General features: G+C 44.2%; 1 protein-coding gene across 3 annotated transcripts in view; it reads right to left on the reverse strand.

Moving 5' to 3' along the window:
* Positions 1-18,131: 18,131 nt before the first annotated feature.
* Positions 18,132-22,694, reverse strand: part of TM7SF3 (transmembrane 7 superfamily member 3) — an 85,486-nt gene continuing 80,923 nt past the window's right edge. For all 3 annotated transcript variants that reach the window (XM_033951688.1, XM_033951686.1, XM_033951687.1), the window contains 2 exons: positions 22,105-22,267; positions 18,132-20,343 (listed from right to left, as the gene is read on the reverse strand). In XM_033951688.1, the coding sequence (XP_033807579.1) occupies positions 20,081-20,343; positions 22,105-22,267 (426 nt within the window). In that variant the 3' untranslated portion in view covers positions 18,132-20,080. The remainder of the gene's footprint in view (positions 20,344-22,104; positions 22,268-22,694) is intronic.

Raw genomic sequence — 22,694 nt, forward strand, 5'->3', positions numbered from 1 at the left:
CCTTGGCGTAACCCGCTAAGGGATCCCACATGGGCATCCCATTTGCTCTTAAATTCTTGCACACTAACAACTGAGCTTAGCATGTGCTAACGTTGGACTTTCCTGCACACTATGCCCATTTTAGCATACCTAAGAATCAGCAATTTTCAGTATTTCTTTTTTAGGAAGCGCTAAGGGCTCCTACGTTATGGGCATGTTAGCCAGTTAACATGTAGTAATCAGAGCACACTATCTGGATATCATGTCCACACCCATTCTTCACTCTTAACATGCTTCCTCCAGCAAATATATACAAATAAATACTGCACGCCTTAGTATGCACAAACAGCTCACTTACTGCAAGGTAAGTTAAAGTGTTTTGTGCTAACAGTTTTCAAAAATCCTACTAAGGGTGTTAAGCCCTAATGCACATTTAATAATAATAATTTATTTTTATATACTGCCAACCATCAGTTTATTATTGTGAACGGCCATGAACTGATGGTTTGGCGATATCCTCTATAATAAAATCCTAAGCGCGCATGTGCACTTAGGACGGTGTGTTCCCTGACAGCCTAATGTGTCCCTCCGTGCTGAATTACATTTTCAAACACGGAGGCAGGGAACACGCCGGCGACTCCCCCCTCCTGCCCGCCGTATCTACTTCTCACCTTCCTCCCTATTGCAAGCTCACCTGCCCGCTGCTCACCTGTTTAGCTTCTTAGAAAAGCACTGCACCGTGCTGCTGCTGGCCTCACACTCTCTGACAACTTCCTGTTTCCGCTAGGGCTGGCCGCAGTGGACAGAAGAGGCCGAGACCAGCAACAATGCGGTGCAGTGCTTTTCTATGAAGTTAAACACGGCGGCCGGATGAGCAGGCGGGAGGGGAGACGAATAGATGCTGGCAGAGGTGCAAGCACACTGGAAGATAGCTAGGTGTAGAAGGGAGGAGCATATGGAACTGGGGGAAGGGAGAGATATGGACAGAGGAGGTAAGAGAGGGAGAGATGGACATGAGGGAAGCGGGGGGAAGGGAGAAATGGATGTGGAGAAGGCAAGATGGGGGGAGAGAGACAGAGATTCAGGGAGGGGACTTAAGGAGGAGGGAGAGATATGGACAGAGGAAGTAAGAGAGGGAGAGATGGACATGAGGTTCGTACCGGTGAGCCATAAGGGGTGCTGCTGGACAGGGAGAGCAGGGAAGAGGTGCTGCCAGATAGGGGGGGAGGTAACAGGAAGGGAGAAGGCCTATTGCTGGACAGGGGGGGAGGTAAAACAAATGGAAAAGGGCTGCTGCTGGACAGGGAGAGCAGGCAAGAGGTGGTGGTGGACAGCCGAGGAAAGAGAGAGACAGAAAGCGGCCAAGGAGAGAGAGAGAGAAAGACAGACACACACATCTATTCTAGCACCTGTTAATTTAACGGGCTTAAAGACTAGTATAAAAATAAACTATTATTATTAAATGTGCATTAGGGCTTAACACCCTTAGTAGGCTTTTTTAATGTTTTATTTTTCTTTCTTTTTTTTTGTCAGTGGGGCTTGATCTCAAATATTGGTCAAGCTGTCCTTCAAGAACTCTTTTTGAAGTAGAGAGCCCAAACTAGAGAATGCCACAGGGACAGAAGTTGTCCCCATCTCCATGGTTAACTGCGGGAAATCATCCCTGTGGCATTCTTTAAAGAGAGAGGGATAAATCGAGTATGAATGGGCACAGCCACTGACCCTTAAACTTTGCACTGAGGAATGCTGGTGTAAAAGGACTGAGGTTGAAATAGCCACTAAAGAATAACATGAGATGGTTTCCTGTGATTATGGATGGGGACAAAGTCTGTCCCCGTGTCATTCTTTAACCCAAACCCTCTATTCACAAAAATATACTCTTCATCCATTAATAACCTATTTGCTGTTATTTTTCTTTTCTGAATAGAAGGCAGTAGTTAACTAGGGCTTCTAACTTATGTGGTTGATTCATCCTATTTTTGTACAGAGAAGATAAAATTGCTTGCTGTAACAAGTGGTGTCTGTAGATAACAGGATAATCAGCTACACATTTCCTCCTTTCTCTTGTTGGCCGCTTTGGTTTATATGTGACCGAGGAGGTCTTGCATGACAGAAATAATTTCCATTAGCCCCCATTGGATGATGCCATGCCACTTGTATGACTGATTATCTTGCCTTCCACTGAGCACATCCTACCTGAATCAACTTTGTTTTATTGGACAGGAAAATGCATTTGATGAGACTGATTAATCTTAGTCTTGATTTGCTGCTATAATTACAAAGGCATGCTTATCTCTAGTCTAACTTCAGATGTGATAGATGTTGTGGGATGAAATTTATTTATAGAGTGGTCCTTTTATATGAAAGTTGCTATGATCTGCAAAAATAAAATAATAATAATGTACAAAGCTTTAAATGTTAAGTTTAACATTTGGTCAAAAGCGGTATCACTTACCTGTTAATTTATGTAGTAATGGGGTACATCTTTTTCCCTGAATATTATGACTTTGGTTTTCTTTTGATATTTTGGATTTTAGTATTATCTATTTGCATGTAATAATGGCACTTGCTATGTATTAATTTTTTCTCCAGGATTTTTGGCATTACGGGATTGTAATGCAGTAATTTTGGTATATAAAACAGATAACTATAGAATGAATGTTGCTGCCTTTTTAAAGCTGGTGTCTGTGCATTGTTGTGTCAATACATGCCTTTGGAATGTGTTTCTGGGTCTGATGGCTTAAATATATTTGCTTACAGTTGCAATAAAACAGAGCAGACATGAATTGCCATGTTATCAAATGTGAGAGTGGTGCATACCCTTTTCATGGGGTCCTAACTCAAGGCACTGTTACAGAATTCATCTGACATATGTTTATCACCACAAAATGATTTCAGTTGCAGAAAATTCAGGATTCATGTTCAAAGGGTGACTTACAATTTATTTCAGTATTTCAGCAACATTATTTGTCATACTTTGTCAACTGTATCATTAATATACTCAAGAAGTTAAACAGTTTATTTCAAAACATAAGAACATAAGCAGTGCCTCTGCCGGGTCAGACCACAGGTCCATCCTGCCCAGCAGTCCGCTCCCGCGGCGGCCCAAACAGGTCAAGACCTGTCTGAATCATCAGAAGGGGCTCCCTTGCCACCTTGGTTTCCCATTTAAGTCCTGCCTTCCTATCGAAGTCCTAGCCCTCCGGTCTTGCACATGCACGACCTGGTTGGTTTATACTCATTACCTGGTTAACTTCCTATACTTGTGTTACATCCCAGCTCCTCCCTCAGTATCCCACGATCCCTTTATCCCTCAGGAATCCATCCAATCCCTGTTTGAATCCTTGTACCGTACTCTGCCTGATCACTTCCTCCGGTAGCGCATTCCAAGTGTCCACGACTCTTTGGGTGAAAAAAAACTTCCTTGCATTTGTTTTGAACCTGTCTCCCTTCAGTTTCTCAGAATGCCCCCTCGTATTTGCTGTCCCCTTCAGTCTGAAGAATCTGCCCCTATCCACCCTCTCTATGCCCCTCATGATCTTGAAGGTCTCTATCATATCTCCCCTGAGCCTCCTTTTCTCCAGGGAGAAGAGCCCCAGCCTATCCAGCCTCTCGGCGTATGAGCAGTGTTCCAGCCCTCTTACCATTTTCGTTGCTCTCCTTTGGACTCTCTCAAGTACCGCCATGTCCTTCTTGAGGTGCGGCGACCAATACTGAACGCAGTATTCTAGATGTGGACGCACCATCGCTCGATACAATGGCATGATGACTTCCCGTGTTCTGGTTGCTATGCCCTTCTTTATGATTCCCAGCATCCTGTTGGCTTTTTTCGAGGCTGCTGTGCACTGTGCAGATGGCTTCAGTGATGCATCCACCAGCACACCCAAGTCTCTCTCGAGTCTGCTGTCTCCCAATAATACCCCTCCCAATTTGTAGCTGAACAACGGGTTCTTTTTCCCTATATGCATGACCTTGCATTTGTCCACGTTGAAGCGCATTTGCCATTTGTTTGCCCAGTCTTCCAGCTTGTCCAGGTCCCTTTGCATGTCCTCACACTCCTCCCTGGTCCTAACTCTGCCGCACAGTTTGGTATCGTCTGCGAATTTTATAACCTCACATTTTGCCTCCTTTTCCAGGTCATTGATGAATATGTTAAAGAGTAAAGGCCCCAGCACCGATCCCTGTGGCACACCGCTCGTGACTCCCCGCCAGTCCGAATATTGACCCTTTACTCTAACCCTCTGCAGTCTACCCGACAACCAGTGCTTGATCCATCTGTGCACATCCCCTCCCACCCCGTGGTTCCACAGCTTCTTAAGTAGCCTTTCATGTGGCACCTTGTCGAAAGCCTTTTGAAAGTCGAGGTAAATGATGTCTATGAGCTCCCCATTGTCCACCCGACTGCTTATTCCCTCAAAGAAGTACAGAAGGTTCGTTAGGCACGACCTTCCCTTACAGAATCCGTGCTGGCTTGTTCTCAGTAGGCCATTCCTCTCGATGTGCTCGCAAATGTCGTCCTTGATCATAGCTTCCACCATTTTCCCTATAATTGAAGTCAGGCTCACCGGCCTGTAGTTCCCGGGGTCACCCCTCGATCCCTTCTTGAAGATGGGTGTGACATTTGCCAATTTCCAGTTCTCTGGTACCTCACCAGTTTTCAAGGATAGGTTGCAAACATGTTGGATTGTGCCCGCTATTTCCTGTCTTAGTTCCTTCAGAACCCTTGAGTGGATCCCGTCCGGGCCTGGTGATTTGCCGCAATTTAACCTATCTGTTTGAGGACATCCTCCCTACTTAGCTCTATGTGCTCTAATTTTTCAGCCTGCTCCCCACTCATGAGCTCCTCTGAGTCCGGTATATTAGATGTGTCTTCGCTCGTGAAAACCAACGAGAAGAACGTGTTCAACCTCTCAGCTACCTCTTTTTCCTCCTTAATCACTCCCTTCCTGTCCCCATCGTCCAACGGCCCCACCTCCTCTCTCGCTGGTCGCTTCCCCTTAACGTAACTGAAGAATGCCTTGAAGTTTTTCGCCTCCCTGGCCAGCCCCTCTTCGTACTTCCCCTTTGCTTTTCTAACTTCTCGGTGGCATTCCTTTTGGCATTTCCTGTGCGCCTGGTGATTTTCCTTTGTTGGGTCCTTTTTCCATCTCTGGAAAGATACTTTTTTGTCCTTTATCGCCCTCTTTACTTCTATTGACATCCAAACCGGGTCCTTTGATCGCTTGTTCTTGCAGCCTTTCCTGAAATTGGGGACGTACATTCTCTGTGCTTCCTGCAGGGTGTCCCTGAATAGGGTCCAGGCGCTTCCCACAGTCTCCATCCTAAAGATTTTTATGAGCTTCCTCCCCACCATTTCCCTCATAGCAACATAGTTCCCTTTCTTGAAGTTCAGCGCAGTTGTTGCGGTCCTCCTAACTATGGGTGTCCCTCTTTCTATTGTGAATCTGATCGTGTTGTGGTCACTGTTGCCTAGTGGTCCTCCCACTTCTACCCCTCTTGCAGGCCCCCCTAATCCGTTAGGATGAGGTCAAGAGTAGTACCCCCTCGCGTCGGTTCTTTGACTAGTTGCTCCATGAAGCAGTCCTTCACAGCTTCTACAAATCCTGTCTCCCTAGTGCAGTTGGAGTGACCCGTACTCCAGTCAATCCCTGGGTAGTTGAAGTCCCCCATCACTGTTATACTTCCAGTCCTGCACTCCTGTCTCAATTCTGCTTCCAAGTCGTGTCCGACTCCCTCTGGCGTACCAGGTGGTCGATAGTACATCCCCAGTTTTATGCCCGCACCCTTGTTTCCCGGTAATTTGACCCACAGCGATTCCAGCCCCTCTGCCTTCGTTGCCATATCCATCCCGACCGAGTGGATAGAGTCCTTTATATATAGTGCTATGCCTCCCCCCTTTTGTGGGTCCTGTCCCTCCTATAGAGCTTGTACCCCGGCAGCGCTACATCCCATTGATTTTCCTCTGTCCACCAGGTTTCTACAATTCCAATTATATCCAGGTCCTCCCCCTTGGCCACGACTTCTAGTTCACCCATCTTGGCCGTGAGGCTTCTTGCATTTGCGTATAAGCACCGCAGGTCCCGTCGTTTTTCTTCCACCTCTGCATTTACCTGGGCCACTTGCCCTTGGATTTCTGGCAGTTTTCCCGCTCTCTGTGTTTCTGCTTTGCCCTCAGCCTTTACCCTCTTAGCTTTCAGCTTCCCCACATTCCTGCCACCCCACTTCCACGCTTTTCCTTTTGGATTTCTAGCCCTACCGGCCCCCTCCTGGGCTATCATCCCTTGCGCCTCTGTTTGATCCCCCTCGCCTTGTGGTACCTCTATATTACCCTCGGCTTTCGCCCTTATGCCACCCAGTCCCCCTGTGTCCCCATGCCCCTTAGTCTTCTCCCAGCAAGCTCCCTTTACCCGATGTTTCCCTCGCTGTCTGATTTGGAGATCTTCCGGTCCCTCTGTTTCCTCCCTGCAGTCAGCCCGTTCAGCATCTGTTCTGGATACTGTTGTCAACATCAGATCAGCTGTCGGCTTTCCCCCTCTCCTCAGTTTAAAGCCCTCTCGATCTCCTTCCTCAAATTGGCTGCCAGTAGTCTGGTTCCCGCTGTGCTCAGGTGCATGCCGTCCCGCCGGTAGAGCTTGCTCTTTCCCCAGAAGGACGTCCAGTTCCTCACAAAGCGGAAGGCCTCCTCCTGGCACCATCTCCTCAACCATGCATTCACAGCTTGGAGGTCTGCCTGCCTCTTTGCATCTGCTCTCGGCACAGGCAGGATCTCCGAGAATGCTATCCTCCGTGTGCTCCGCTTCAGCTTTCGTCCCAGGACCCTGAACCGGTCAGTCAGTGCGTCCATGCTGAAGTTCCTCCGGCTCACATCGTTTGTTCCGACGTGGATTATTACCGCAGTCTCCTCTGTCTCTGCTCCGTCCAGGATCCTCTCGATCCTATCAGTGATGTCTCGTGTCTTGGCCCCTGGGAGACAAGTCACTAGCCGGTCCTCCCTTCCTCCAGCTACGTGACTGTCTACCTCTCTCAAGATCGAGTCTCCCACCACAATAGCAGACTTCCCTTTCCTCAGCAACCTCCTCTGCCTCAGGTCTATGTCCTCGGTGTAGTGTGGTGTCTCTCCCTCGGGGTCCTGGTGAGTCGCGGTCTCCTCCTCTTGCGTTGTCCCTCCGCTAGGTCCTTCCCCGGTATCGCCTTGTGGATCCTGGGTCTCGTCTACCGACATCCGTCTGTGCTGCTGCTGATCCCGTTCCTCCACCGTCCTATAGGCCTCCTCAATGAATCTCTCGAGGTCCCTCACCTGGTTCACAATGGGGCCTGCTCCGTCTGTGTTCTGAGTAGACCAGCTCGTCTCCTCTGTGATGCGCAGTTCCTCCAGTCCTTCTAGTTCCTGGACCCTGACCCTCAATCTGCCGACCTCCATCCTCAGGCTTTCCAGTTCCTGACACCGACTGCATATGTATTCCCGCCTTCCCAAAGGGAGGTAGTCGTACATATTGCACTCTGTGCAGTATACCGGAAAGTACCTCTGGGATCCTGGGTCCTCCATCGCTCTTGTGAAGTGCTGGTGTGCTCCTGCTGTGGGTAAGAGAGAGAGAAAGAGAAAAGGAAAAAGAGAAAAGAAGAGAAAAGTAAATTACTTGGCGTTTCTGGCTCCCTCGCAAGGCTCCCTCGCAAAGGCGCTCTCGCTAAGGCGAGCGCCTTTGCCGCGCGCCGAACGGCTGGGCGCCGTTGGCTCCCTTCTTCTTAAAGGGGAGCCCGGGTGCCGACGTGACCTGTGACGCGTTGGGGGTGGGCGGAGCTACGTCTCGCCGCGACCCCGGCTTCCTCCTCCTGCCCTCCGCCGCTGAAAAACAGGAAAAAAAGAAGGGACACTGCAACCGCCGAGGTCTGCTTCGTGCCCTGGCTTCCCTTCTTTGTGCCCTGGCTTCCCTTCCATAGGGACCCTTTTGCTGGGCTGCATGATGCAGCTAACCTGGCATTATCAGCATGGTCGACAGCAGGGAGGACTGGGGCTACAACACATTTTCCCCCTCTCCCATATATGCATTTAAGCATACCTTTGCTGGTACGGATGCTGAAACCCCGCCAGCCAAAAAAAGGTAGTGCCTGAGCCACTCCCCCCCTCTTCCTTGCGCTGCTTCTGTAATGCGGAATTCAAGTGTGCCTCCAGTAGTGCTGCCTGATTCGAGTTAATTCACCGATTCAAGTCAGGTGAATCGATTTGAATCGATTCAATTACAAAAAAAAAAAAATCGGCCTTCTGAGTCAATGGCCAACCCTTCCCCCGTGCCTTCCTCAAGCAGGAGCGGCAGCACTGCCTCTTGCTGGCTGTCCGCTGCCGCTCCTGCTTGAGGAGGGAGGGTCAATCAGAAAGGCCTGCATGTTCCCCAGCTTCCCCGCTCTTACCTTAAGCTAATATGGCAGCTTGCAGGATCGCTGGTGCTATATGCCTTAAGCTAATATGGTAGCCTTCAGCTGCCATCATCCTCAGCGGCACGTTCTCTCTGCTACAGTCCCGCCCCTCCTCTGATGTCAGGGTCAGGATCGCGGCAGAGAGAACGTGCTGCCGAGAATGACGGCAGATGCAGGAATCACTATACAGTAGTACCAGCAATCCTTCAGGCTGCCCTATTAGCTTAAGGTAAAAGCGGGGAAGCTGGGGGAACATGCAGGCCTTCGGGGAGGGGTAGAGGGCCAGGCCTGTGCAGAGGGAGGAGTAAGAGGGGAGGGGAGATGCCAGACCTGGGGTGAAGTGAAGGGAAAAGAGATACCAAACCAAAAAGGGGGAGGAAAGCAGAGGAGAGGTGCTGGACTAATGGAGAGAGGGAGAGAGAAATGCAAGACCACAAGGGGAAGGGTACAAGAGGGACAGATACTGCTCCTAAGTAGGTGGGCAGGGTGCAGGATGGCAGGAGAGATAGTAGGAGAAAGCCTGTACAGATAAGATGCTGGGCATGGAGGGAGCTTAGGAACAGGGTCATGCTGGATGAAAGGGTAGTTGAGAAGAAGAGAGATTGTGGATGGTGGGGGTCCATCGCTGCAGCTGTGGGGGGATGGAAATGAAAAAAAGAAAGATGCCAGATCTCCAGGAGAGGAAAGTGAAACAGAAAGGGAGGACAGAGATGGAAGATGGATGGTTAGCACGAAAAAAGAAGGAGAGCCTGATCAGAAGACAACCGGAGCCTGGGACCAACATGATTTGAAAAATGACCAGACAACAAAAGGTAGGAAAAACAATTTTATTTTCTGTTTTGTGATTACAATATGTCAGATTTGAAATGTGTATCGTTCCAGAGCTGGTGTTAGACCGCGAACGTGAGCTAGGATTTAACAGAGAGAAGAAAAGTATTTTTTGTTTGTTTATTTTGTTTACACCACAGGACCAATGTGTGTAGGAGATGGCAAAGGGGGTGAAGAGGCTATAAAATAAACCAGGATGTTTAAAAAAAAAAAACCAACAAAAAACTCCACCCAATTGGGCAGGAAAATTGAATGAAAAAATCAATTCAATACATTGAATCAAATTTTTTTTTTCCTGAATCGGACAGCACTAGCCTCCAGCTACCAACTCCAGGATTCCCCAAGCATACTCTTCCACAAATGAGCATGCATAATAAATCCCAACATTGGCAGCAGGAGGCATGCTGCAACTTCTGAATTATTCAGATATTGCAAGGAAGAGGAGAGCAGCTCAAGCACTGCATTTCTTTTGCCTGGCAGGGCTTGTGTGTCCCATCAGCTATTTAAAGGGGTGCTGCAGGTCTGGAGGGGGGCCCAGGCCCCCCCTGTGGCTATGCTACTGGTTGACAGTAGTGCAGCTACCTAATGCATTAAAATCAGATTTGCTGCCTAATTTGGGATTAGGCAGGGTCTGGGTGTGACTAGATATGGCAGCTCGCAGGTTTTTACCATGTTAGCTGTCGTTGTGGGGTAAATAGGCTTATTTATGAATGTTCAGGGGTGCCCACAGATGCTCCTGTTTCCCTCCAGAGAACAGCCTCGGGAAAAGTCCAAGAGCAATAATCTATATGTAATGGAATTTAGAAGTAGCACTCTGGATTATTAGGTGTTTATTTTCTTATTTATATTCCCCTATAATTGGATCCAAGCTCTAAATCCCTAAAGCGACTGACAAGCAATAAAAAAGACCAAATATCAAAATAAAATTATTTTAAAGCATGTGGCAACAGTAAGTAGTCATAACAGCATAATAAGAATATGAGACTTAGGATGCCTAGGAAAAATATAATGAACCCTTTTGCACTAATACCTAAGCTTTACTTGAGAGTAAACACATGGTTATCATATAAGCCAGTGGTTCCCAAACCTGTCCTGGAGGACCCCCAGCCAGTCAAGTTTTCAAGATATCCCTAATGAATATGCATGAGAGATATTTGCATATAATGGAAGTGACAGGTATGCAAATCTCTCTCATGCATATTCATTAGGGATATCTTGAAAACCTGACTGGCTGGGGGTCTTTTAATTTCCCTCTAAGGACCCTTTTACAAAGCTGCAGTAGTGATGCTGCTGCGTTAAATGGACCAAAGCCCATAGAAATTGAATGGGCTTCAGTGCATTTACTGTGGCAGCATCACTACCATATGTGTGAAAAAGCTGTATAGACCCTTCTGCTGAGGAAGGATCTTTTAGAATAGATGAATCAGGCAGAGGAAAGCTGAAGATACAGTGCAGAGTTGTCAGGTAAGGTAGCCAAGCAGGGTTATGAGCTACAAGGGCAGGAGCACTGGACCTCTTCAAATAAATTCCCAGGTATCTCATAGATTTCTATGTGGATGGTAACAGCAGTGTAGCATGCCAAGGTTCAATTTATTGTAGTTCACCTTAAGGCCTGAAATTTCCCCCAAATCTTGCACAATATTCAGTGCTTCAGTTAAGTGGACTATGGCCTGATCCAAAAAGAGCAGCAAAGAGGCTGAGTTTACATTCTGTCCTACCCACTCTTGAGTCCCCTAATATCATCTGACATCCCAATTTTGATGGCTAGGGACTCAATGGCAAGTAGGAACAGAAGTGGAGATAGGGGACACCTCTTTGAAGTGCTATTCTATAAACTGCACTCCAAATGCTAATCAGCACTTAACCCAAGTTAATGGAGACAATAGGACTGCCAAAAACGTAGTCCTACCTTGGTCCGGTTTAATATAGCTAGGTAAGTGCTGAATGCCATACTTAACTGGATAAAAGGTATTCAATGTTGATGCCCAAACATGCCTGGATAATCAATGCCAGATCATAACACTAGCAATGGCTAAAAAAAATTTATTGCTGTCAACTAAATATTTATCCTATAAACTTTTATTCTGATGTTAAGACCTCATTTTTTGTGGAATAGATGGCAGTGCATGTATGCATGCTGTAGGCTTTATTTGTCTTTTGATTTTCCTTCATCGCCCAAAATTTATAGTTTATAATTGTTGTCATCACTGCTTCAAGGGTGCTTATTTGGAATAACTGTGCTCAGTTAGCATATCTTTTTTTTAAGTTTTCTTGTCTCCCTTTTCAGATGTCTGGCTTTATCCATGGTATCAATTTTCCATAATTCCTTCTCCAATAAACGTCTACTTGGAAGTCAGTCAAGGCTTTCGAGACATCTTATCTAATTAGCTTGAGTTCAGCACTAATCCAAACAATATGAGCCTTGTTAACAGGCAGATCCAGCTCCAACCATGTTCTTCTGTTATCTGAACTTGTTTCAGCTTGCTGGGTCTCTCCCCACAGATGTTGAGACTTATCTAAGTGTTGTTTTCACATTTATGGTATTTAAGTAACATCAAATATCTTGTTTAAGAAATATGGAGTAGAGAATGAAACGGGGACAAATTTTTCCACAACCCATTCCTGCAAGCTCTGTCCTAAGCTGCATAAGCCTCAAACACTTTATATAATCATAAGTGTCCAAGGCTTGTGCTGTTAAGGCAAAGATTTTAAGAATGGGGCAGGGACAAGATAAGGAAATTGAGTTCCGGTGGGGATAGGGAAAAATTTGTCCCCATGTCATTCTCTAGTATGGAGCACACATATTCAGGCTCATTCAGGGGCTGATACAGAAAGCCCTGTATTAACCTGGGCTGAGCTCTTCCCCTAAAATATTTATTTATTTGGATTTATATCCCATCCTCCCAGATGAGCTCAGAACAGGTTACAAATTTATATTTTTAATAAATGGTATGGATTAGCACTATTCTACTCAAGCTTTAGAAATGCATATAACCTCTACTCGTGTATATCCAGTTAAAACATATATCAGTTTTCTAAAGCTAATATATTTGCAACCAGAATCTCAGAACACTACTCCAGGCCCACTTAGCTCACAGCCTTAAGCTTGATGTGTTCGTTCATCACCGGTTCTTTTTTATAAAGTGCAATTATTTATAAAGTGCCTTATTATTGTGCATTGTATTAATTTAAAACAATGAAATAGTTTTGTTGATTCATAAAGGCTTAACCCTTTCAGGACCATAAGGATCGTAGGCCAATTTTTGTGGTTTTGACAACATTTTTATGGTAAAAAGGGCTTGCAGATGCCAAAAAATTGATTTTTTTTTGTGAAATATCATTATTTTTATTTAAAAAAAATCACACTTCTGGCTTATGGACAGTGTGGCAAGTGAATCTTCTCGTCAATCTGGCAACGACGCTAATGAATGAATGTCGGAACCAATTTGTTTACATAAAGGCAGTATCATATGGAATCCGTACATATCAAATTTAGAACTGTAGACTATCCCAATCAAAATTTATAGGATTTTAAAGTTATGGGACAAATATGTCCCTTGGTCGTGAAAGGCTTAAATGCTCATACGCTATACTTAGCTTAGTATGTGTGGTCCAAGTAAATAGGGATTATCTTGCCGACATGTTTTGCCGGAGCTTTTTTCAAAAGCATAATCCCTATGAATCAGATATAATGAAAAATGATTTACTTTTATCAGTTCTTTAAAAACATATTAAACTACCAAACTAAATGCTGTTTTTACATGCACCTTTTAGTTCTTCCACCAGCTTTGCAGACCACTTTAGTTTCTCAAAGAAGGTAGCAGCATTTGTAAAGAAAATTTAAATACCCAACCGTCTGATCAGCTGACTGCTACATCAGAATTACATTGATACTGTATTTTAACATCTGCATTTTTATTGTATTGTATTTCGCTGATTGTCCAGCTCTTTTTACTGTAAACCACCTAGAACTTTTGGTTATGGCAGTATAAAAGAATAAAGTTATTATTATTATTATGGACAACTGGCAGATCAGGGCGCCCTCATTGGCTGAGGGTTAGTGCATGGTGGATCAGGCCATCTGGGTGCTGGAGGACCTGGGCTGGATTGTGAACCACAGAAAGAGCAATCTGGCACCCACACAGTCTTTGGACTGTTTAGGCATTCTTTTTGACACGGCTGCAGGCCGTGTATATCTTCCAGAAGCATGAGGAAGGTATGGTGGGAGCCATTACCAGCCCAAAGCACAGAGCTGAGAATTGTTAATGATGTTCCAAGACATGAAACCACAAGAATTTGCAATGGGCCAGGAATATCGTAATATACAAGTAAGCTTCCGTGAGAGCTAGAGAGGCAAGGAACTCTCCATTGACTGCTGCAATGACTGAATGCACCATCTCCACACCAAAGTGTGGAAATTTGAGAGCCATATTCACATGCTGAAGATCCAGAATAGGTTTACAATCTTCAAAGTCTTTCTTTGGCACGATAAAGTATATAGAGTATCTGCCCGAGTCCGAGGTGTCTGGCAGCACCAGCTATATAGCTCGAATATCCAGCAAGCGCATCTACAAACCAATCCGTCAGAGGCCAAGCAAATTCCAGCTTGTAGCCCGACCAAATAATATCCAAGACTCATTGCAAACTCAAGTGGGTAGAAACATAGAGTCTTCCCCTATCTGAAGAGGGGCATCTCTCAGCCTGGCATCATTGTGCCTTTTTGGCAGAGGGTGCAGGATGGGAAGTAGAGGGCTGGGATTGCCTGTAGCTGGAATACCGTGGCTGGGAACCCTGCAAAAATCTCTGCAACATGGCACTTGCATAAGAGCGAGATCACTGGGAGCCACAAAAATTAGAGCAAGCAGAACCTCTAGAGGTTCTGGGTATGTGATCAAACAGGGTCCTAGGGCGACGGTCCACCACAGAATTTATGAGGTTGTCCAGGCCCTTGCCAAACAATTACTGCCCCTTAAAGGGAAGTCTAGCCAAAGTAACCTTGGAAGTGGAATCATTAGCCCACTTATCTGATCCACAGCATCTTGCTGACACTTTTTCTAAGATCCACATCAGGTTATACAATGCATCAGCCTCTGGAGGCCCACATCCATATGGCGGTCCTGCATATTCTTAAGCACACCACCACCACTGGGTAAAGAGGTACGCTTAGTTGCCTAAACAAGCAAAGAATCCACCCTGGGCTGACCCAGAAGCTGCTGGCACTCCTGAGCCAGAGGATACAAGTGAGCCATCTTAAGAGCACCTTCTGGAGAGTCATACTGCTCCGAGATTAGACCGCTCACAGTTTGCTACCTTCCCCTAGTACCCTGATATAAGCGAACACCACAAAGCCAGGAGGATGAAGTGGACTAAATTCAACTCCTGCAAAAACTCTGAAATAAGATCTGGCAAAGCCGCAGACTTAAATAAATGCAGAACCATGGGATTGCCCCAGTAAATGAGGGGTCGGCAAGCTGGTCATCATCATAAGGATCTCTCGGATCAGGATCAGGCAGCACAAGAACATCAGATGACTGAAATGAAGACATGCCCTTAGGGACTATGCAGGGAAAGAACGCCAGTTTTGAAATCCATTCCACAAATGTTTCCTGGGGCATAGAGTGACCTTTTGATAATACAACCTTTCTTAGGCCGCAGCCAGGTACATGGAACTAGCAGCTGTGCCAAGCCCTGAAAATAAAGGCTGCCCCACCAGGATAGCTGTATGTTTGGTCACCTGCTTAAGCAGGGGAGAGGCTAAGCTTGGCAATGGCGCCTGTCCCGGCTGCACCATGCAGCATGTGGTTCAAGAATGCTCTTGAAGCTGTAAATGTGTGCAAACCTGGCAAACATTCACAGCAGGAGAACCCACAAGACTCCATCTCAAGATTTGAGGCAAAAACTGCAGTTTTGGAGAAGCAGGGAACTTTAGAAAAAAAAGATTGCTAAAAATCCAAGATGGCCACCAAAATCATGATTTTTTTTCACATTAAATAAAGTGTATAAATGGCAATTTTAGGATTTTTCAGGTGGGGGAACACAGGGGGTATGCAGAAACCCTCAAAAAGTTCGATTTTCAAACCTCCCCCAATTTACCTCATAGGCTGCGACAGTCTTTACTCACTGATAATGTGCTGCAACCTGCCTCAGCTCTCTAATAGTAGCTGGAATCAGAGAATCACAGCCTCATGCTGGCAATGCCTCTTTGATGCTGATACTCGGGCTGCCAGTCAGACCCTATGCCTAACTGTACCTCCACCCCTGCAGACTGACAGATGTGCTCGGGGACAGGCAGAAGTGAAAGACACAGCCAGCACCCTGCAAGACACCACTGAGTCTCCTACAGATGCCAAAGCCTGTGCTTAATAACCCTTTGTTCGGCAGAAGGAGAAAGGTGGGGATGGCCCTGAGCTCCTGTGAAGTAAATGCAGGCTTGCTGACAGGTACCACCAAGGATTGGCCTGACAGCTGCAGACCGAAGTCTGTGTGATCTCAATATAGGAAAAGCTGAATAATCTTTCTGAGCTCAAGAAACCCCAAGCAAAGGGACAAAAAAACCCACTGAATAAAATGGAGAGCAGAACAGACACACTCCTGCTGGCACGCATTTAGAATGGAAAAACTGTAGGGGGCGCTAAGGAACCCAGTGAAGTACAGCAGAGGCATAAAAAAAAAAAATTGGAGTGAATTCCTTCTGCAGCTGGCATGCAGCCATGGGAACACAACCCATCCGACTAGAACAGTGTATCACCTTGTACCATGGCGCACATGTTCTGTAGGTGCCGACACCTTTCCTGTCTGTCTTTTTTTGCTGTCTGTCTACTTTGCCGCTGTATGTCTGTCTCTTTTCTTTCCGTCTTTCTATTTGGCTGTGGTTTGGCTGTCTTTTTTTGCTGTGTGTCTCCTTGGCCACTTTCTATATTTCTGTTTTTTGGTCTCTCTTCTTGGACGCTGTATGTCTATCTGTCTTTGTTTTGGTGTCTGTTTCTTTAGCTGCTGTATGTGTATCTGTTTTTTCCTGTGTGTCTCTTTCTCCTAGTCCACTGTTTTTTTGGGAGGTTTTTCCTTTTTTTTAGCTGTCTGTCTCTCTCATTGGGTGCTGTATGTCTGTCTTTTTCTTTTCTAACCCCCTGTCTTTTTGTGCGTTTGTCTTTGACTGCCATGTACCTGTGTTTAAGTGTTTTTGTGACATATTTCTACCAGTCTGTCAATGGGCCTTTTTTCCTTTCAATGTCTCTCCCTGGCCCCCTGTCCTTCAGTGTCTGTGTGGAGATGTCAGGGGGATGTCATGTGTGTGGAGATCTCTCACCTACCTTTTTTGTAGTAATAATGGAAGTTGCACAGATTAATTTTTTTTTAAGTAAACCGGCAGAGTATAAATCGTACAAAGTATGAAATCGCCAGAGTGACTTGTGTAGGTTAAACCGCCACTTGACACTCATTTAAAAGCAAAAGTTTGTGCGCCGAACGTGCTCACGCGTAAATTTGTAATTCTGAAGTCGAATGCGCCTACTATTACCCGGATGGGAGATGTTAAAAAAACAACAACATGCCATTGTTGCTTTCTGTTTAAGGTCGTGCAGTACAGATCCGCCAGTTCCGCTCCTATGAGTTTGAAGCTTGACTCCTACGACTGAACTTTGGCAACTTTGTTTTTAGACTACCCTTAATTTAACAGGCAGCTGCTTTAAGACTAACAGCACCCTTAGTTACTTTGCAAAGTTTTTTGTTTTTTTTTTAAAGCCGCCTTCACGGCTCCTCTCTAGATCCCCACCTGCATCGGAAGCCTTCTCCGACGCAGGTGTGGCTCGAGAGAGGAGCTGCCGCGGTGGCTTTGTCTGTTGAAAATCATCCGCTCTGGCAAAAAACAGAAATGTGCAGCCACCCCTGGATAAGACGATTACCATACATTTAGTGAAAGAGACTTCCACATTGCTGCTAATATTCAGATGCCTGAGCTCTTGAGAGGACAGAGCATGGCTTATTTTGGGTTTCTTCCCCCACCCCCGTTGCCGAGTCTCCCTGTCACTCATAATCTAGGGTGTTTGTTCCTAGCCTGCAAAGCAACAACCTATTATGCACGTTTTAACTCCTGCCCCCCCCCAAAAAAAAAGACTTAGTTTTTTTGCGAAGGTTTTTTTTTTTTAGTTCAAAGCAGACGCTGCGTCTTCTCTCTCGATCCCCGCCTGAGTCAGAAGTCTTCTCCGATGCTGGTGAGGTTCTACAGAGGAACCGCGGCGGAGGCTTTGAACTAAAAAATGAACTTTGTCAGTTAATTGCGGCCCGCTGCGAGAGAGAGATGCTGGTAAGCGCACATGCGCACTCTTCCAACCACGGAACTACAGATCAGGTAAGAGTGCGCATGGGTGCTTAGCGTTTTATTATAGTAGATGCTGTTGAGTTTTTATGCTAAGCATATACTGAATTATGTTTCCAGTCCTATTGTTCACGTTTAAAACTTCTCAAACTTAAAAATGTTTTTACTTTCTTCTTAAAATGCTCCAGTTGTTATAACCATCATATATAATACATTAAAACAAGTTATCATGTGACTTCCTAATAAAATGGAAAGTAATATTAAATATTCACAGGACCTCATGGTCATCAAACTGCATCTAGGAAGGAGGAGAAATTAAAAGATTTAGATAAAGAACTTCAAATTTTTGAAAGAACACGATACTTGATGATTATAATAAAAAAAATTGGAGCATTCTTTATTAACTCTCAAGATGCCAAACTGGACCAGATTGGAAAACTTCCATTGTCTACTTGTAATTTTACAAGAACAGAATCTTGGCTGCAGAATTAATTTCCAAGAAATTCCAATGGAAACAAAAAGTTAAATGTTTTAGTGCTGACAGTCCTGCTTTGTTAATAGGTCATAGAGAAATCGACATTTAATCATGGCAGCAAGATTTTTCAAATATATAAATTTCATTTTATTCATATAAAAATGAAGATAGCATACAAAACACAGTATTCTACTTGCTATTACAAAATCTTGCTAGTAATTTAGAGTCAAAATGACAAACGTGACACACACACACAAGTTTGAAACACTGAAAAATATCAATTCAAAATAACCATCACTTCTAAGACAATATACTATATCAAGCACTGCTTTGGTCCTTCTGAAATCCATAAAGTTGGTTCTAAAATGGAGTTATAGGATAACATCACATCTGACAGTCTCTCAGATCTCATTTTATGGCTCTGGTGACAAGCCTAATTAGTGCTTCTAAAAGCCAAGCAAATCCTTGTCATCCCAGCAGGGCAGGCAAAAAGAACATGCTCTCACTGCTGTGAAGGGCAAGCCAGTGAGGCAGGCTTTGGTTGCTATTGCTTGGACCTCAACACAGAATCCTAAAGCAGGTATGACTTTCAGAATAGCATGTTTGACAGAGATAGTTTTTTTAAAAATTACAATTAGAAATAGTAAACATTTTGAGCAGGAAGAAACCTCTTTAAAAAAAAAAAAAAGTGCTTTATAAAGGAAGAATTAAGCTTTGGCTAGTTTGGCATCCAGCTCAAGATTGGGCAATTTCTTTTGAACAGACAGCATATTTTTAAAGTAATATTTTGAGGCCTCTTTGTTTAGAATCTATTAAGTGGCACTTGGTTTAGAAATGGCTGCCCTGAAAAAAAGTATAAAGTGGCAATTGATACTTAGCTGATAATCAACCTTTGAGATTAAAAAAACAGTATGTTTACCTCCCCTACCCCAAAAGGTTTTTACAGTACAGTTAATGAAGTCATTAATTCAATCTTTTCTTCTTCTTTAACTAAGTTCAAACATAGCATTAAGCTTCAGGTTAGTGTTAAATGAATATTTAGGGCTTTGTTAAGAAATTGTAAATAGCACGGCCACCAACTGAAATTTCACAAACCCTACATTAGTTTAAACATAAAAGCTTATCTACTGCATGTATTCTGATCCATTTCTGAATGAAACATGAGACAATAATAATGGGAACTGTATTACCAATTCAATAGCATCTAGAAATGATAATCTTTTGAATGAAGAAAGATTGAATCATTGCTACAGAGAACATACAAATACTGCATGTGTCCTCTTTGTATGAGTGACTGAATCTGTCTTACATCCAAAACAAAGTAGTAGAAGCCAATGTCCATCCCCCTTGTACATCAAGAGGATACTGAACCCAAATAAAGATCCAGAATCAACACTTTAAGCCAGTAATATTGAACAGAAATTCATTGCAATTTGCAAAATTTTAAATTTACTGATTATATAGAACCACGAGACATGACATTATATGTTAAACAATCCAAATGACTTAATATCTTCTCAGTCAATAGAAAGTGGTGTGCGTTATTTGCAGTAGTTTTCTTAGCAGCTCACTTTAGAGTCCTAAGTCACTCTAGATCTAAGATTTGTTTTCCTATACAATCGTATCCTTAATACGTGTACAAGCAAAAGATGAACCTGAGTTAATATTCTCACTTTATTTACACAGAGCAAAATAGTTCGATAGTGCACATATTTCATATAAACATTTAAATTCTCTCGTCTGAGAGCACAAAAAAAAAAGGATTACTCCATCATTAATGCATCTTTCAGACCCAAAGTTCACAACTGATGGCACAATTGCAAATGGTCCAAACTCGCTCTATATTCATGATTTTGTAGTTTTGAGGCTGAATGGCAGCATACTTGAGTTAGTAACAGCAAGTCAACATTCAATGCATTTTCTACGTTTGCCTGTGTCAGATCACTTTGAAGCAGGCAATACAGCACCAGATGATACAAATCACCACCCAAAAAATCTGGACCATAAGTTGTCCCCTAATTAAAACTGGTATGAGCCTTCAAAACAACAACAAAAAGCAAACAAGCTCTTGGTTAGAGAAGCAATGGTGTCCTTTCCCCCGATGGTTGCTTTTTCTGAAAGAAGCCTTGCATTTGCATTAGCCAGTTCTGCAGTCGCTTTCTGAAAGGTGGAACATGGTGGCTGGGGTCCAGAATGTTGGTTTGACGGCGCTCTCTTTCGAGCTTCCACACTTGGTAGGGATTTGGAGGGAAGGGAGGTTGCCCCTTCTCTCGGTTTGTCTGGACTACTATTCCACCAATAATTAAGATCATCCATACTGTGATGATGATAATATCTAGAGGAAAACAAAATGGAAGGAGGAATTTAATAGGAATATGATAAAACAGGAATTCATACTTGTAATATGATTTTAAGAAGGGAACATAATACAGATATTAAGTTAAACTCTTCTTTCCTCTGCTGGCCTTATTCCTTATACAATCTTTTATATGGAGAGCACTACCATCTTCTTGTATTTAAAACATGTGAACTTTACATGCCTTTATCATCTTCAAAATCACTTATTAGGTGTTTCTAATGGCTTTTAGGCTGTTTAGACTGCCAGGCATAGCCTAGTACTCAGAGGAGCAACAGAGAGAACGGGGGAAGTCAGGGTTCAACTTCCTGGCACTTCTTGTGAACTTGGACATCATTTACCCTCCATTAACTCAGGTACAAAATCAAAATTTAGCAGCTGCCATTATTAGGATAAGTTTCTTTGAATAGTGAAACCTCTCTTATGTACCCCTAGAAAGCTTTAACCATAGATTTTCAGAAGAACTATACAGATTTCCCATGCCCTAACCTGACACTTTCTGCATATCTATACTGATAGCATTGCTACTCAGTCACTATTCAGATGGATGTGACACCCCCATCACCCTCCAGATGTATATTCAAGCACTGCTTACTAGCTGGATAATAGTGCTAAATATATGTGAATATGTAATTTAAAATATGGTGGCTAGTGTTAAAACCATGGTGACCACATGGTATAAATATTGCCCTGTCAGACTGTAAGCCCTTTGGGGCTACGTAAACACTGTACCTGAAGGTAATTCACACTTTGGTAACTCTAAGGGCTAGATTCTCAAAAATCCGTGTAAAAAAATGACAGGCCGCTGTCGCAATCATTATAGTAATGATTTTTTTTTAAAGTGAGTCATTCTCCAAAAAACACTCATGCAAATGGAGGATGGCGGAGAGTAGCAAATATTCACCACATTTGCTTGTGCTCCTTGCTGGTGATACCGATGGACACATGCGCAGAATAAATGCAAAAAACAAAACACCTAACCAACAACAGACCGAGGCACCGACGTCAAGCAACCCTCCACCCAACAACAGGAGATGCCTACCTACTCTCCTGCCGCCAATCAACACCCCCAGCAGCGGGAGATATGCCCACTCTCTCCTTCCACCAAACAATAGCCTCCCAGAAGTGGAAAACGAGTTGCCCAATCTCTTCCGGCTCCAAGCACCACCCCCTCAGCAGCGGGAGAGATGCTCATGCTCTCACCACCATGCAACACCCTCCCCCCGTATCTCCAATGACCCCTGAGCTCTCCCTCTTACCTTAGATAGATGGTTGGCCCCTGCAGGTCTACTCCCTCCGGCCAGCTAGCCCGCCTCTTCAAAATGGCAAACCTTCCCCTCCCCAGGGCCTGAGGCTCTGATTAGCCCAGACATAGAAGGCCCCTCCCATAGGAGGGGCCTTAAACAACCTCCCAAAAAGGCTTGTTGGTGGGAACCACACTGTACCCTCTCCAAAGGAATTGCACAAAGGAATAAATCTGTGTGTGAGTCTCAGAAACAGTTAATGTGTCACACAGGGTACACCCAAGCTTAGGGGCAAAGGCATCAATTATTAGCATTACTGGAAGGTTCAGTCTTAGCATCTTTCAGTCAGTACAAAGCCCAGATCTCCATGGAATCATCTGGTAATATAGGCTTGTGGAGAAGAGTAAGCTGGATTATTATTTGTCGTGCGCCAAAAGTTTCCTAGCATGTTGCAATAGCCCCAAGTCCTAGACTAATCCAAAGTTTGTCTACTTACCATTAACTTGAAAAGGCACATTGGTATAAGCACTACTGAAGTCCGTGTTCAGAGCTCTTTTGAGTATGTTCAAGGTAATGTAACTCAGGCTTGTATAGACGTAACTGCTGATGGCCAAAACCACTGCATAGGAACCAACAATGCTACATGCCAGTATATTTAGCTGCAATAAAGAAAGCACATTCAAACTGAACTGTTGAAATCTCTTAAGTACATTAGCTTTAAAGAACACGGTAATTCAGACTTCAAAACAAGTTACAATACCAAGTGTTATAAAACTAAAGACCAAATTATCAGCATTTGGAAACCAGGTTTTATACATCTTATGTTTACTGCATGGACTGTCAGTGTATCTGGAGGGGAAGATAGCTCTCTGTAGGTCAACAGTTTCCAATTTAGTCAATAAAAGGCTTTACATAATGCTCAATTTGGTTGGCTTTAGCTCAAATGAACAAAAAACCAACAAAGATAGAGCATCCCTCAGCAATAGGCTAGCTAACCTACTGAGGAGGTCAGTCTTTTCTCCAGACCTTTTAAATGGTTGTGCCACTTAGCTAACTTGAAAGAAAATTTTATAATACTGCACAGTA

Source organism: Geotrypetes seraphini, chromosome 7 (assembly GCF_902459505.1).
Source record: "Geotrypetes seraphini chromosome 7, aGeoSer1.1, whole genome shotgun sequence".
Taxonomy (NCBI): Eukaryota; Metazoa; Chordata; class Amphibia; order Gymnophiona; family Dermophiidae; genus Geotrypetes; species Geotrypetes seraphini.